Source organism: Podarcis raffonei, chromosome 7 (genome assembly GCF_027172205.1).
Source record: "Podarcis raffonei isolate rPodRaf1 chromosome 7, rPodRaf1.pri, whole genome shotgun sequence".
In the NCBI taxonomy this organism is placed as follows: Eukaryota; Metazoa; Chordata; class Lepidosauria; order Squamata; family Lacertidae; genus Podarcis; species Podarcis raffonei.
The window spans coordinates 15,635,648-15,649,029 of NC_070608.1; the positions used below are offsets into that span (position 1 = coordinate 15,635,648).

The 13,382-nt window shown below is 48.9% G+C and overlaps 1 protein-coding gene across 4 annotated transcripts in view; it reads right to left on the bottom strand.

The window, feature by feature from the left end:
- The window catches only part of COL14A1 (collagen type XIV alpha 1 chain), a 141,838-nt gene that overhangs the window by 26,395 nt on the left and 102,061 nt on the right, over positions 1 to 13,382 (bottom strand). For all 4 annotated transcript variants that reach the window (XM_053395376.1, XM_053395375.1, XM_053395378.1 and 1 more), the window contains 6 exons: positions 12,468 to 12,545; positions 12,251 to 12,337; positions 9,198 to 9,251; positions 8,555 to 8,650; positions 2,905 to 2,958; positions 2,718 to 2,771 (listed from right to left, as the gene is read on the bottom strand). In XM_053395376.1, coding sequence (XP_053251351.1) covers positions 2,718 to 2,771; positions 2,905 to 2,958; positions 8,555 to 8,650; positions 9,198 to 9,251; positions 12,251 to 12,337; positions 12,468 to 12,545 — 423 coding nt within the window. The remainder of the gene's footprint in view (positions 1 to 2,717; positions 2,772 to 2,904; positions 2,959 to 8,554; positions 8,651 to 9,197; positions 9,252 to 12,250; positions 12,338 to 12,467; positions 12,546 to 13,382) is intronic.

Below are 13,382 nucleotides of genomic sequence, written 5' to 3' on the forward strand. Positions count from 1 at the left end.
TTTGTGGTTTAAGAGCCTAATTCCAGAGGAGGTTCAGCAGGGCATGTATAAGTTGAGAGGTTTGAGGACTGCAGAGGGGTTTTTTTGTGATGCTGAAATGAAGGGAGCAGAGAAAGAGCAAGAGGGAATCCGGGAGCCCAAGATCTGTTTCTAGATGTAGCCTAAGAGCTGATTGATTTGAACAGCCCTGCAGTCCTGCTCTTAAAAAAAAAAACCTTGTGAAATTGGTACCATTGGTTTAAACAGAACTTCTTGCTATATTTCTCTGCTTAGAATAATTACCTTAATGTAAGTTTGGAATGTGGTCTTATTTAATCCTGTTACCCGATATGGTTAAGCAAACTCAAGAGTCATACCTCTGAAATCAAGGGACTTCTTAAAGGTAAAGGGACCCCTGACAATTAAGTCCAGTCATGAATGACTCTGGTGTTGCTTCACTCATCTCACTTTACAGGCTGAGGGAGCCAGCGTTTGTCCACTTCCTCAGACAGTTTTTCTGGGTCATGTGGCCAGCATGACTAAGCCACTTCTGGCGAAACCAGAGCAGCGCACAGAAACACCGTTTACCTCCCCGCCGGAGTGGTACCTATTTATCTACTTGACGTGCTTTCGAACTGCTAGGTTGGCAGGAGCTGGGACTGAGCAACGGGAGCTCAGCCCATCGTGGGGATTCGAACCGCTGGCCTTCCGATTGGCAAGCCCTAGGCTCTGTGGTTTAACCCACAGCGCCACCCGCATCCCTAAGGGACTTCTTAGTTGTGCCCATTGTTTTTGATGGGTCTGCTCTGACTTGATGTTCCTCAGTGGATTGAATCTAATTAAGGACAAAACCCCTCTTAAGGGTTTCTTACTTTAGTAAAAAAACACACAGCAAAAATTTGGCTTTTACCATCTTGAATCAGTCTCAAAACTGCAATCCAATCTGCCCTCAGCTATATATTTTATTGTATGTGCAATCCATCATGAAATTGATCTGTTTATTTCTGCAGGCTGGCTTGGGGAATGTGTTATAACTTCTTCCTTGTTGAAAGCACTAATCAGAAAACTTGAGATTAAAAAGAAAGAAAGAAAAATAAATCAACAGAAAGTGATTTCTGTGATCGTATAATTACAGGGTGGGAAACAGCAGTAAACATTCACAATCTTTTTGCTGCTTGTCATATATTTGATCGTATGTTTTAAAACCTTGATAATTAAAGCAAAGGAAACAGAAAGCAAAAGGCAACTAGAGAAATCTTCCATCCAAGCTGGCAGTAGTGCTTCTCTTCCACTCAAGCGGGTTCACATTGCTGCTTCTGCTACTTAAATAATGCCACGCATGTGTAATGAAATGACAAGGTTTACACTTGACACTGGATGGGGTTCCACTATATTTCATCTGTTTTGAACACTCTGCTCCTGCCAGTTACGTGAGACATCTGAGCTGAAGGAAAGCACACACTGGTCTCTGCCACCACCCAGGTGACTTAGGGCCACTGAGAGGCTGCATAATGGCAAGGAGGGGGGGAGATGAACCTGTCCTCATTCATTAGCCAGTGAAGAAGCAACTGCTTGTTTCTTCTTCTTCTTCTTCCCTTCCCATTCCTTTTTCCTTTTGTGTCATGTCTGTGAGCCTACAGTAAGGGATTGTTTTAAGCGGTGCCATGAGGTGTGTGTGGTGATTATGAGAGATGAAGGAAGATATTGGTGTCAGAAATGTTTGTGTGTTTTTTTAAAGAAAAAGCTAGCCAGAAGTGGAGCTATATTTCAGGCAGCAAAATGGCTCATGCTGGAACAGGGCACAGCTCTTTAGGCAATATAGGAGAGCACTGAGAAGAGCCCTTTTCTCTCTCTCTGCTCCATATTTCACACCCAGAATGAAATAATCTACTGCAATACGCTACCTTTGAAGGTGACCCAGAAACTACAACTAATCCAGAATGCGGCAGCTAGACTGGTGACTGGGAGTGGCTGCCGAGACCATATAACACCAGTCCTGAAAGACCTACATCAGCTCCCAGTATGTTTCCGAGCACAATTCAAAGTGTTGGTGCTGACCTTTAAAGCCCTAAATGGCCTCAGCCCAGTATACCTGAAGGAGCGTCTTCACCCCCATCGTTCAGCCCAGACACTGAGGTCCAGTGCCGAGGGCCTTCTGGCGTTTCCCTCACTGCGAGAAGCAAAGTTACAGGGAACCAGGCAGAGGGCCTTCTCGGTAGTGGCGCTTGCCCTGTGGAACGCCCTCCCACCAGATGTCAAAGAAATAAACCACCACCTGATGTTTAGAAGACACCTGAAGGAAACACTGTTTAGGGAAGTTTTTAATGTCTAAAGTTTTATTGTATTTTTAATATTTCGTTGGAAGCTGCCCAGATGGGTGGGGTTATAAATAAATTATCATTATCATTATCATTATTATTATTATTCTGCAGATATTATAAGACAAAAGGCAACACACAGAAGAAAACATAGGAGACCGTTCAGATGAATTTCAGGCACTTAAATGTAGCTGGAATTTGTGCCAGTTCCTGGCACAAACTTATAGTCAGTGTGTTGCTGGTCCAGAAAGGAAGAAAAAAGGAACCACGGGCCAAACCTTCCCTCGCCAGGATTTCTTGAGAAGCAGCCAATGTCACATGCACAAAACTGACTCACAGAAGTCCTGGGGTTGGAACATTAACTTAGACGACCCAGAGGAAGGAGAAGTAGCAAAAGAGCAGTCACTTGTCCAGTCTTACCCTTTGGCCTTGGCTTCCATCTCGTCCTGGGGATCCAGATGCTCCTGGGACCCCCTGCATGAAAGATAACACATTTCAAAAGATACAACAACATTTACCCTCTGCTTGCAATTACAACGAGACAAACGGAGTCTCGTGAACAGGCATTTCCAGCAGTTTGAGAGCTGGGAAGCAGAGTCATACCAACCTGTAGGCCAGGGCGGCCCATTTCTCCAATTTCTCCTTTTTCGCCAGTTGTTCCCTGTTGATAAATGACCACAGGATTAGTCATACCAGTGGCCCATTGTTTGTCCAGCTATCTCATTTCTTTCATCAAAACAGAGGTACAAAACTGAAATATACTCAGAGTCGCGAAGTGGTTTCATGCTCTTTATTCAGCTCATAGTGGTGAGGAGGAATGAATGAAAGTCCCCTCAAAGTATCTGCTTTATATACATTATTTACACAATGGGCTGCACATGATTGGCTAATTCCGGAATTCTACTGTAAGCCAATCAGGTTGTGGATTCACTTCTATCTGGAGCATGATTGGGTAGTTCCTGCCAACCAATCATGCTGCTGCATTGTTCTAGGACCAATCAGACTGCTGCATTCTGAATCCTATTGTTCTAGGACCAATCAGACTGCTGCCTTTTGGATCCTATTGTTCTAGGACCAATCAGACTGCTGCAGTTTGGATCCTATTCAACTCAGTACATAACACCCCTCCCCTCTAAGTTCCAGTCCTGCCCGGGAGGTCGCATTCATAGTCCTCGAGGTACGCTGGCGGCCTACGTGTGCGTTGCGGCCTGGGGTGTTCCCTGGTCCGGGGTCCAGGTTCTGGCTCGTGTTCCAAGGATGCTGGCTGTGATGGGGCTATTTGGTCTGGCGCAACCGGCTCGCTCAGTCGTGGTTCTGGTTCCGGTGTCCTTTCGGCCTCGCAGGTCCTCTCTGTATTTACTGATTCTGCCTCTCCTGCTGGCCCCTCGTGCTCTATGGGCCTCACTGCCCCTCTGTTCCCTTGGGACTCCTCTGACCTTTCCTCCTCCTGGTTTTCTCCCGGGAATCGTCGCCGTATCTGGTCGCAGTGGCGGCGCCAGCATTGCCCCCCATCTGTTAGCACCTCATACGACACGGGGCCAGTGACCCTGGTGACTGTGGCGGGTACCCATGCTGGGCCTGCCCCAAAATTCTTTGCGTACACTGGGTCCTGGGCCTCGAAGGTCCGGGGGTTCCTGCCTTCCCCCACCACTACCTCATCCTGAGCTCTATCGGGGTGAATGCGGTCCAATCTGATTGCAAGGCGCCGACCCATTAGTAGTTCAGCGGGGCTCCGGCCAGTCGTTGAGCTGGGGGTGCTGTGCTGTGCTAGAAGGAATGTGGCAAGGCGGTACTCCCAATCCCCTTGCGTCATGCGGCGAAGGGTGTCCTTGGTGGTCCGCACCATGCGTTCTGCTTGGCCATTGGTGGCAGGATGGAATGGCGCCGAACGGATGTGGCGGATGGCGTTCTGCGCTGTGAAGGTTTGGAATTCTCCTGACGTAAATGCAGTCCCGTTGTCTGAGACGAGAGTGTCAGGGAGCCCGTGGGTTGCAAACAGCCTGCGTAGTACCCGGATGGCTGCGGACGTAGAAGTGGACGGTACCAGTGCGACTTCCAGCCATTTGGTGTAGGAGTCCACCACTATGAAGAATGTTTTCCCCTGAAAGGGGCCAGCGAAGTCCACATGCAGGCGTGACCATGGTGCTCGGGCGGACTCCCAGGACTGGACTGGGGCCCTTGGGGGATCTGGGCGGGATTCTTGGCAGGCCTGGCAGTGTTTGACCCAGGCCTCTATCTCTCCGTCGATCCCCGGCCACCACACATAACTCCTGGCAAGGGCCTTCATTCTTACTACCCCTGGGTGTGTCTCGTGTAGGGCTGTGAGGACCCTTTTGCGGAGGGGCTGGGGAACAATGACCCTGCTTCCCCATAACAGGCACCCCTTGTGGGCCGACAGTTCATGTTTGCGGGTTGTGTAGCCGGCGAATTCTGGCCCGGGGCTGCTGCTGGGCCATCCCCTCCACACCCAGTCCAGGACCCGGGAGATGACCCTATCTTTCTTGGAATGGTGTGCAACTTCTTGTGCCTGAATGGGGCGGTCGGGAAGCAGCTCCAGGCTCATAACCTCTTGTGCAGGTGCTGGGTCGGGGCCTGTTTCCGGTAGTGGTAGCCTGCTGAGGGCATCCGCATGGCCCATCGCCTTCCCCGGACGGTGAATCAGTGCATACTGGTAGCTGGCAAGGAAAATTGACCACCTGAGGACGCGAGGAGACAGCACTTGGGGGGTCTGCTTTTCAGGGGCAAATAAGCCAAGCAACGGCTTGTGGTCAGTCACCACGGTGAAGGGCCGCCCGTACAAGAAATCATGGAATTTTTTTACTCCCTTCACGATTGCCAGACCCTCCTTGTCGATTTGCGAGTAGTTCCGCTCGGTTGCGTTGAGTGTCTGGGAAAAGTATGCCACCGGTACCTCTCTTCCATCTGGGAGTTGGTGTCCCAGGACAGCGCCAATTCCATAGGGCGAGGCATCGCATGCTAGCACCACCGGCAGCCTCTCGTCGAAGTGTGCCAAGACCGAGTTTGAGACAAGCAAGTCCTTGACTGCCTGGAATGCGGCCTCCTGGCGCTGGCCCCACACCCAAGGGGCCCGCTTGTCCAGGAGTCTGTGTAGGGGCTCTGCTACCGCCGCCTTGTGGGGAAGGAAGGAATGGTAAAAGTTCAATAGTCCCAAGAAGGCCTGAAGTTCAGTCTTGTTCTTGGGCGCTGGGGCATCACAAATGGCCCGTACCTTGTCCCCAGTCGGGTGGACCCCTTCTGCGTCCACCATAAATCCCAGAAAGTCCACCTGAGGCACTCCTAGTAGACATTTTTCCCGCTTCACCTTGAGACCCGCCGTCTGGAAACGGTGCAGAACGGTGCGGAGGCGGTCCTCAAACTCCTCTGGTGTGGGCCCGGCAATCAACACATCATCGAAGAAGGGGGTGACGCCAGGAATCCCTTTAAGTAGAGAGTCCATTAGATTCTGGAATATGCCTGGTGCCACGCTGACACCGAATTGCAGCCGCTTTACCCTGAATGCTCCTCTGTGCGTCACAATCGTCTGTGCCTCTGCTGTGGCCTCATCTACTGGCAGCTGTTGATATGCTTGGGCCAAGTCCAGCTTGCCAAAAATTTTCGACCCAGCCAGGGTGGCAAGAACATGGCTGACCACTGGCACTGGGTATGCATGGGCCGTGAGGGCCTTGTTTATGGTACATTTGTAGTCTGCGCAGATGCGGACTGAACCATTAGGCTTGACGGGCGTGACGATTGGGGTTTCCCAGGGGGCATTAGGCACCGGCTCCAGCACTCCTTGCTCCACGAGCCGGTCCAATTCCTCGTCTATACGGGGTTTCAGGGCGAACGGGACCCGGCGGGCCTTGAGCCTGACCGGTCGTACTGCGGGGTCAAGCTGTAGAGCAATGGGGGGGCCCGTATACTGTCCCAATTTCCCATCGAAAACCCCCGGAAATTCCTTGCATATTGCGTCCACGTCCACTTGTAAGCTAGTGTGGTTCACCCCGGTGACGGCTAGCCCCAGTGGTCCAAACCATGCCAATCCCAGTAAGCTAATGTAGGGGCCCTTGACCACAAGCAAGTCCAGTTGCCGCGTCCGCCCTCGGTATTGCACCCTGAAGGTCCCCACCCCCATTGTGGGGACCTTACGTTTTTGGAAGTCCCGGAGGGTGAATGGGGCCGGCCTGAGTTTGGGACCCCCAGTAGGACACAGTTTCCTTAAGGTCCTTGCCGAGATTATGGATAGAGTTGAACCCGTGTCAAGCTCCATGCGGCATGGGGCCCCCTCTATCTGTACGTCAACATAAATTTTCTCTACGTTGGGGTGGGGCAACTGGTATACCTGGAATTCCGTGAGCTCTGTCGAGTTGCCTTGGTGCGTTGGGCCCCGGGACCTGGGGCTCTTGGATTGGTCATCTGATGCCTGGCGTCGGGTGGGCCGAGCCCGACACACCCGGGCGATGTGTCCCAATTTTCTGCACTGCCTGCACTCTGCGTTGCGGAAACGGCAGGTCCTCCTCTCGTGACTTTCTCCACAGCTTGCGCAGCTCCCTCCTTCTCGTCGAGGCAGCTGTGGTATGTGGGCTGCTTGAGTGCGCTGCTGTACTCGGTGCACCTCCTCCCTGTCGGATCCTGAGTCGTCGGTGAGGTCTTCGTGGTGGACCCTCGGTTGGGACAGCTGGCTCGGCCGTGCCTCTTGCGTCGACCTCTCGGCAGCTTCCGTTGCCAGGGCCTCCTCCAGAGCGACCTGGAACGTTAGGTCCTTCTTAGCGTAGAGGCGTCGTTGCAGCTTCTCATCCTTCAGGCCACCGACGAGGCGGTCACGAAGCATGTTCTCCAGCTCTGAGAAGTTGCAGAACCGGGCGGCTTGGCGGAGAGACGTCACAAACCCAGTTATGGTTTCCCCAGGGGCTTGCCGCTTTGCGTAGAAGGCATTTCGACGAGCCACCACTGAGGGCTGCGGCGAAAAGTGCCCCTTCAGCTGTTCCATTATTGTTTTGTATGGAACAGTAGCGACGTCTTCAGGCGCAAGGAGGGCCCGGGCGATTTCAAACGTCTCCTCTCCGCAGACGCTGAAGAATATCGCCCTCTTCTTGGCGTCTTCTTCGTCGGTGACCCCTTTGGCTTCTAGGAGGAAGGTGAAACGGGAGGCGTACGCTTCCCAGTCTCCAGATGCTGGGTTGAATGGCGAGAAGCTGTTGTCGGTTGCCATTCTGAGTTCCTTGTGTCCCGGAGCTGAAGCCTGGATACACGGTGCGAGGCAGCGGTGCGGCAGGTGGCGGTGCTGCGGTGCTGTGTGTGGCAGTCAGCTCAGCGGGATCCCACCTTCGTCGCCAGTGAAATATACTCAGAGTCGCGAAGTGGTTTCATGCTCTTTATTCAGCTCATAGTGGTGAGGAGGAATGAATGAAAGTCCCCTCAAAGTATCTGCTTTATATACATTATTTACACAATGGGCTGCACATGATTGGCTAATTCCGGAATTCTACTGTAAGCCAATCAGGTTGTGGATTCACTTCTATCTGGAGCATGATTGGGTAGTTCCTGCCAACCAATCATGCTGCTGCATTGTTCTAGGACCAATCAGACTGCTGCATTCTGAATCCTATTGTTCTAGGACCAATCAGACTGCTGCCTTTTGGATCCTATTGTTCTAGGACCAATCAGACTGCTGCAGTTTGGATCCTATTCAACTCAGTACATAACACAAACTGTGAACTACAGATTTATTTCTGGGGAAGAAGAAGGGGGGGGGAGCAAAGGTGAGCTACAAACACGAGGCACGGTCTAACCAAAGTTTTAGATTCTACCAATTTCACGAGTAAAGCAAGCGCTTAATTCTCCCACTGAAATCAATTGGAATTGACCTTTTCTGGATCAAAAACATGAATAAAAAATGTGCTTTGGATGTGCTTTAAAGGTACAGTGTGTACTGACAGCCTTATAAGGGATAATTCTGTTCCTTTTTTTGCTAAAGATTGGGGAAGACTTTGAAAGGCTCTCAAATCAGAGGACACTAAACAAGATCCCAAATCTGCCTTCAACCAGGGCTTGAACTGTGTAACAAAATTCACCTGGGTCTTCCCGGTTTTGGTCAAATATTGCCCCCATAGGACAGACCCCACCCCTGTCCTCTGGAAGCACCTTGTGATTCTAGCGCTGCTTTTTTGCAGCTCAAGTATTGAACTGTTTTGCAAAACCCGGCAACTCTAACTGCTATGTTGCAAATAATACCGGGCTGTCAACTGTCCAGAACCTACCGGAGGTCCTTGGATGGAGTGCCCACTTGGTCCTTGGGGTCCAGGAGGCCCCTGAGGACCAGGAGCTCCAATTTCACCACGAGGTCCATCTGGTCCCTGGAACAAAAAAGGTCATCATATCATGAATCTATATTAGAGGAACAGCCATCTACTCTGACTAGAAAGCCTCCAGCTCCCTCCAAACTAAAGTATAGTGACACATTAATTAACCCAACTGAGGAGATCTAAGAAAGTTCTCCGCAAAGGCCTGGTTGGATCAAGCAAAATATTTACTGCATGTAGATCTGCTCCTAAATTAAAAATATTCCAATGAATATGTAATTCCAATGAATGTAATTCTACATTCATAAAAAATATTCCAGTGAATGCAATTCTACATTTTTCTGTAGAAATCCATGCAGTTATTTGAGGCTCTTCCTCTCATCACCCTAACAGACAATGAAAGTTTCTGCAAATAGCACCTGTGGTTGAGAAAATGAAATGGAGAAGAGAGCAGGTACAAGTCACAAGTATCTCTTGCATCAAGGGGAAATCCCTATGGACCTGGATTATACCTACAGAATATTCAAATCATTTCTTTTACTATGCAATCACAAACCAATTAAAAAGAAGAAGCAACAGAAGAAGCAACATGACAAATTACCTTTGGGCCAAGGTCACCTCTGTTACCTTTTGGACCTCGGAGACCTGGACCACCCTGCAAAACACATTTAGAGTTAGGAGAAAACCAAGGTGCTGCACATAATTTCCTCGAAATAGGTGGGCTCCTATTTAGGTTAAAGCCATGCCTTCCTCCAGGAAACTCCATCCCAATCACTTCCTGTTTTGCCTTTCAGTTGACCCTCAGCATCCCATGGCTACTGAATCTTCACCATCCTCAACAGGCTGTCCTGCTTTTAGGATTTGTTGCCTTTCAGCAAATGTGCAGGCTCCCCAGTGCATGCTGTTACTTCTCTCTTGGTTCTTCGTGTCCATGTTTTGGCTCTAGTCCTGGAGGCACTCAGCATCCAAGTTCGTTTTTAGGGAGAGTGATGATATCCCACTATCCCCAATACCTCCATTCTTCCTTTTTAAAGAAAAGTACATATTATTTTCCTCCCTAACTTATTAACGAAAGCAGTGCTTCAATATTTGATAAAATGCCTCAAAAAGAAGAGACTGGGAAGTCTACTAAAAGCAGGTTACCTCCTCACATCAAGTTACGGTGCTGCTCTACAGCAGAGACCAGCAAATACATGAAGCTCAAACAGATTTTTTTTTGGGGGGGATTCAGTTCCCATTTTCATGGAAATATCTCTAATTCACACTTCTTGAAATAGTGCACAAACTGAACTGCAGCTCTCCTTTTTATTTTCCTGAATTTTGCAACTGAGTCGTCTGACCGACTTGTACACAAGTTGTAAATTTGTATAATTGGATTCCAACCCACTGGATGAAGTCCAGTGCTTTAGAATATATCTTTCCCTCCCCTTTCCCAGCGCTCTCTCTCTCCCTGTGTGCAACCAGCTCCCAACATTCTGTCAAACCTAAACATGACCAATAGCCAGAATTCGGAATGGGCCTTTACAAATGGAGGCTGGATTGCTAAACTATAAGGGACATGGGGCAAGTTTTGTTTGTTTCTGAGGAAAAGTAAACCACAAGGAACAGGGTGAGAGAGACCTGCAGGTATTGGGTGGTGTACAAATTTAATAAATAATAATAAGAACAACAGAATTTTCTGGGCTCAGCACACTGGATACAAAAAAGGACACAGGTTTGCGTATAATTTTCACATGCTTTGTGAAATTTGTATCTTCCTTTGAATCCTTCATTCAGACAATGGAGGACGGTTGCCTAGGTTGTAACTGTATTTACTGCCCTGGACTCCTTTGAGGGGGGAAGGCAAGATAGAAATGATGATGATGACGACAGCAACAATTTCTCCTTTCAGGTTTTTTTTAAGCCAATGAGTGAAGAGAGGCCTATGATGCATGAGTGCTATAGAATCCAACACCCCCCCCCAAGGAAGACCCAAAATTGTCTTCAGAATGAACCAGGAAGTTCCTTCCGCAAGGAACTTACTTTAAAATAAAAGTTCAGAGTCTAGGCCGTCTCCTGGTTCGGGGCCTAGTAGCAGAGATGAATTTAGGAGAGCACAAGTGGTTTGATCACACTGGGCGTGAAGCCTTAGGGGTTGGGTGGAGGGTGCCACAACTAGGATGTAGAATGGAAGGTGAGAGGCCGAGGGCACCAAATTTTGGCATTGGAATTTGAGACCCAAGGTTCACCACTGCCCGTACAGAAGTATTCTCTTAGGGACAGTGCTGTAGTGTAGGGAAACCAGCTACTGACTCCAAACCACAATGAGTTTTATTTTCACAGACAGTGGCTTGGGATGGTTGTGGTGGGGTGGAAGGAGCCCATGGTAATGTTTCTCTGAATGTATTGTCCAAACAGATGCACTGAACATCCAGCCCAAGGATCATTGCAATACACAACACTGCCTGTCGTAATGCCATGTGTTTCATGCCACGAGTTATTAATATTATGGACTCCACATTTCTGGGGGTTGGGGGAGGGGAACCACTTAGGCTTCATCTGAGTGTGTTTCTGTGACTATCCAACAACACAGATACTAAAGAGAGAAAGAAAGAAAGAAAGGGTCAGCTATTTTGGGTGCCTTGTTTTCATGGAAGAACTGCTGTTTCCTGCGCTCACACCTTGATTTGCCTGCCGACACACACGCACATGAGCGCATAGCTCTAAAAACCTGTATTTCTTTTTCCACATTTTGATTTAATTTGCTGAACTTAGACCAACTCCAATATTATTAGAGGGAATAAAAAGTCCAAATCACACTTGTTTTCTGTCCAAATTGAAACATGATGAGGAATTAGATTCCCTCCCCCCACCTCCGCCCTGTCTGTCTGGTTGATTTGGGTGGAATGAATGAGACATTTTATCTCCAGTGAAAATTTGTGGTGTGTTTCTCATGGGACTTTACTTAGCGTATCAGTAGACTTGAGAGTTTTTTTTTACAAGCCACAAGCATGCCAGCAAACCAAATTGTAACGCTTAATGTGTTTTAAAGGTATAGTGTGTATGCAGCCATAAATTTGTTTTAAAACATTTTTGGTCATCGTTTATGTTGACTTCTGTCAGAAGAGAGACAGGGGATATAGGTCCCCACGTGATGGCGCTTGATTTCGACTTCAACCATCAGGTCAGGTTGATTTGATTCCTCTCCTTGTTCCCAATTGAAATCTACACTCACCCCTTCTTCCCTGGCAGTGGGTGCCATTTTGTGGTTTGCCTCAGGTGGCAAAATGTCTCGGCCTGGTGCTGGCTAAACTGTAAACCAGTTGAGACAAAATAAACCACCAAACATACAAAACTATACAGTGGTACCTCGGGTTAAGAGCTTAATTCGTTCCGGAGGTCCGTTCTTAACCTGAAACTGTTCTTAACCTGAGGTACCACTTTAGCTAATGGGGCCTCCCGCTGCCGCCGCCGCACGATTTCTGTTCTCATCCTGAAGCAAAGTTCTTAACCCTAGGTACTATTTCTGGGTCAGCGGAGTCTGTAACCTGAAGCGTCTGTAACTCGAGGTACCACTATACTCAAAACATACTCAAAGCCTCAGTCCTTTCTTGGTTCAAATAAGTTCATGTTCAACTTTGTCAAGCATGAGATCAAACATGACTAAAACCTTACCGGTGGTCCAGGGGGTCCATTAGCTCCCTTGCTGACTTCAGAACAGGAGCAAGAATGAGGTAGGGCAGGGCAGGTTTCTTCATCCCTCTGGTGAGAAAAAGAAGGCCCTGTCATGGCTGGTTCGGTAGATTCCAAATTAGGCATCATTCTGCATTGATGTTAAATTAAATTAGAACCACATGGCAAGAAACAGAAGTTTTTAAAAGCGAGAGCTTACCAAAGCTGGAAGTTCACAACATTTATCTCTGTTGGCCCATGAGGTGGTGCAGACAATGTCAAACATCTGCAGCTGGAACTGGTTTTGAAAAAGGGGAAATATAACATAAGATGTAGCCGCTTCAGAAGATCAATGGAGAGCCATCTCAAACAATAAAAAAAAATTCCCTTAGATTGGAGGATGGAGAGGGACCCTTCTGTCTACAGACCTAATTTGGTCTTCCTCACTTGCAGAGGCGTAGCAAGGTGAGGTGGTACCCGGTGCAGAATTTTTTTTGTCACGCACCACCCCGTCTGTGACTCCCAAGCCTACAGCAAGCCAGGGGAAGGGAGGGAGCTTTGCCGCTGCTCGCTGTAGGCCTGGGGGGTCACAGGTAGGGGGGGCAAATGTCACTCCCCCCTCAGGATGACACCCAGTGCTGCCCACACCCCCTTGCTCTGCCCCTGCTCACTTGACCCACAAGGCTGTTTTGGCCAAGCCATACACATCTGACCTCATATGTGGCGTCAGACATGGAGCAGGTGGAGACATGGCTGGGCCAAAGGGACTTGCACAAGACAATACAAGCAGTATAAAGGTCATGACAACCAGCTGATCCTTGGTGCTTCCATGGTCCTTTGCAAGCTTCAGCGATGAGCTGATTGCTCAGTTTGCAAAACATGGAGCTATGCAGCTGCTGGCACAGATAAGGTAAAGGTAAAGAGACCCCTGACCATTAGGTCCAGTCGTGGCCAATTCTGGGGTTGCAGCGCTCATCTCGCTTTATTGGCCGAGGGAGTTGGCATACAGCTTCTAGGTCATGAGGCCAGCATGACTAAGCCACTTCTGGCGAACCAGAGCAGCACACGGAAACACCGTTTACCTTCCCGCTATTTATCTACTTGCACTCTGAGGTGCTTTCGAACTGCTAGGTTG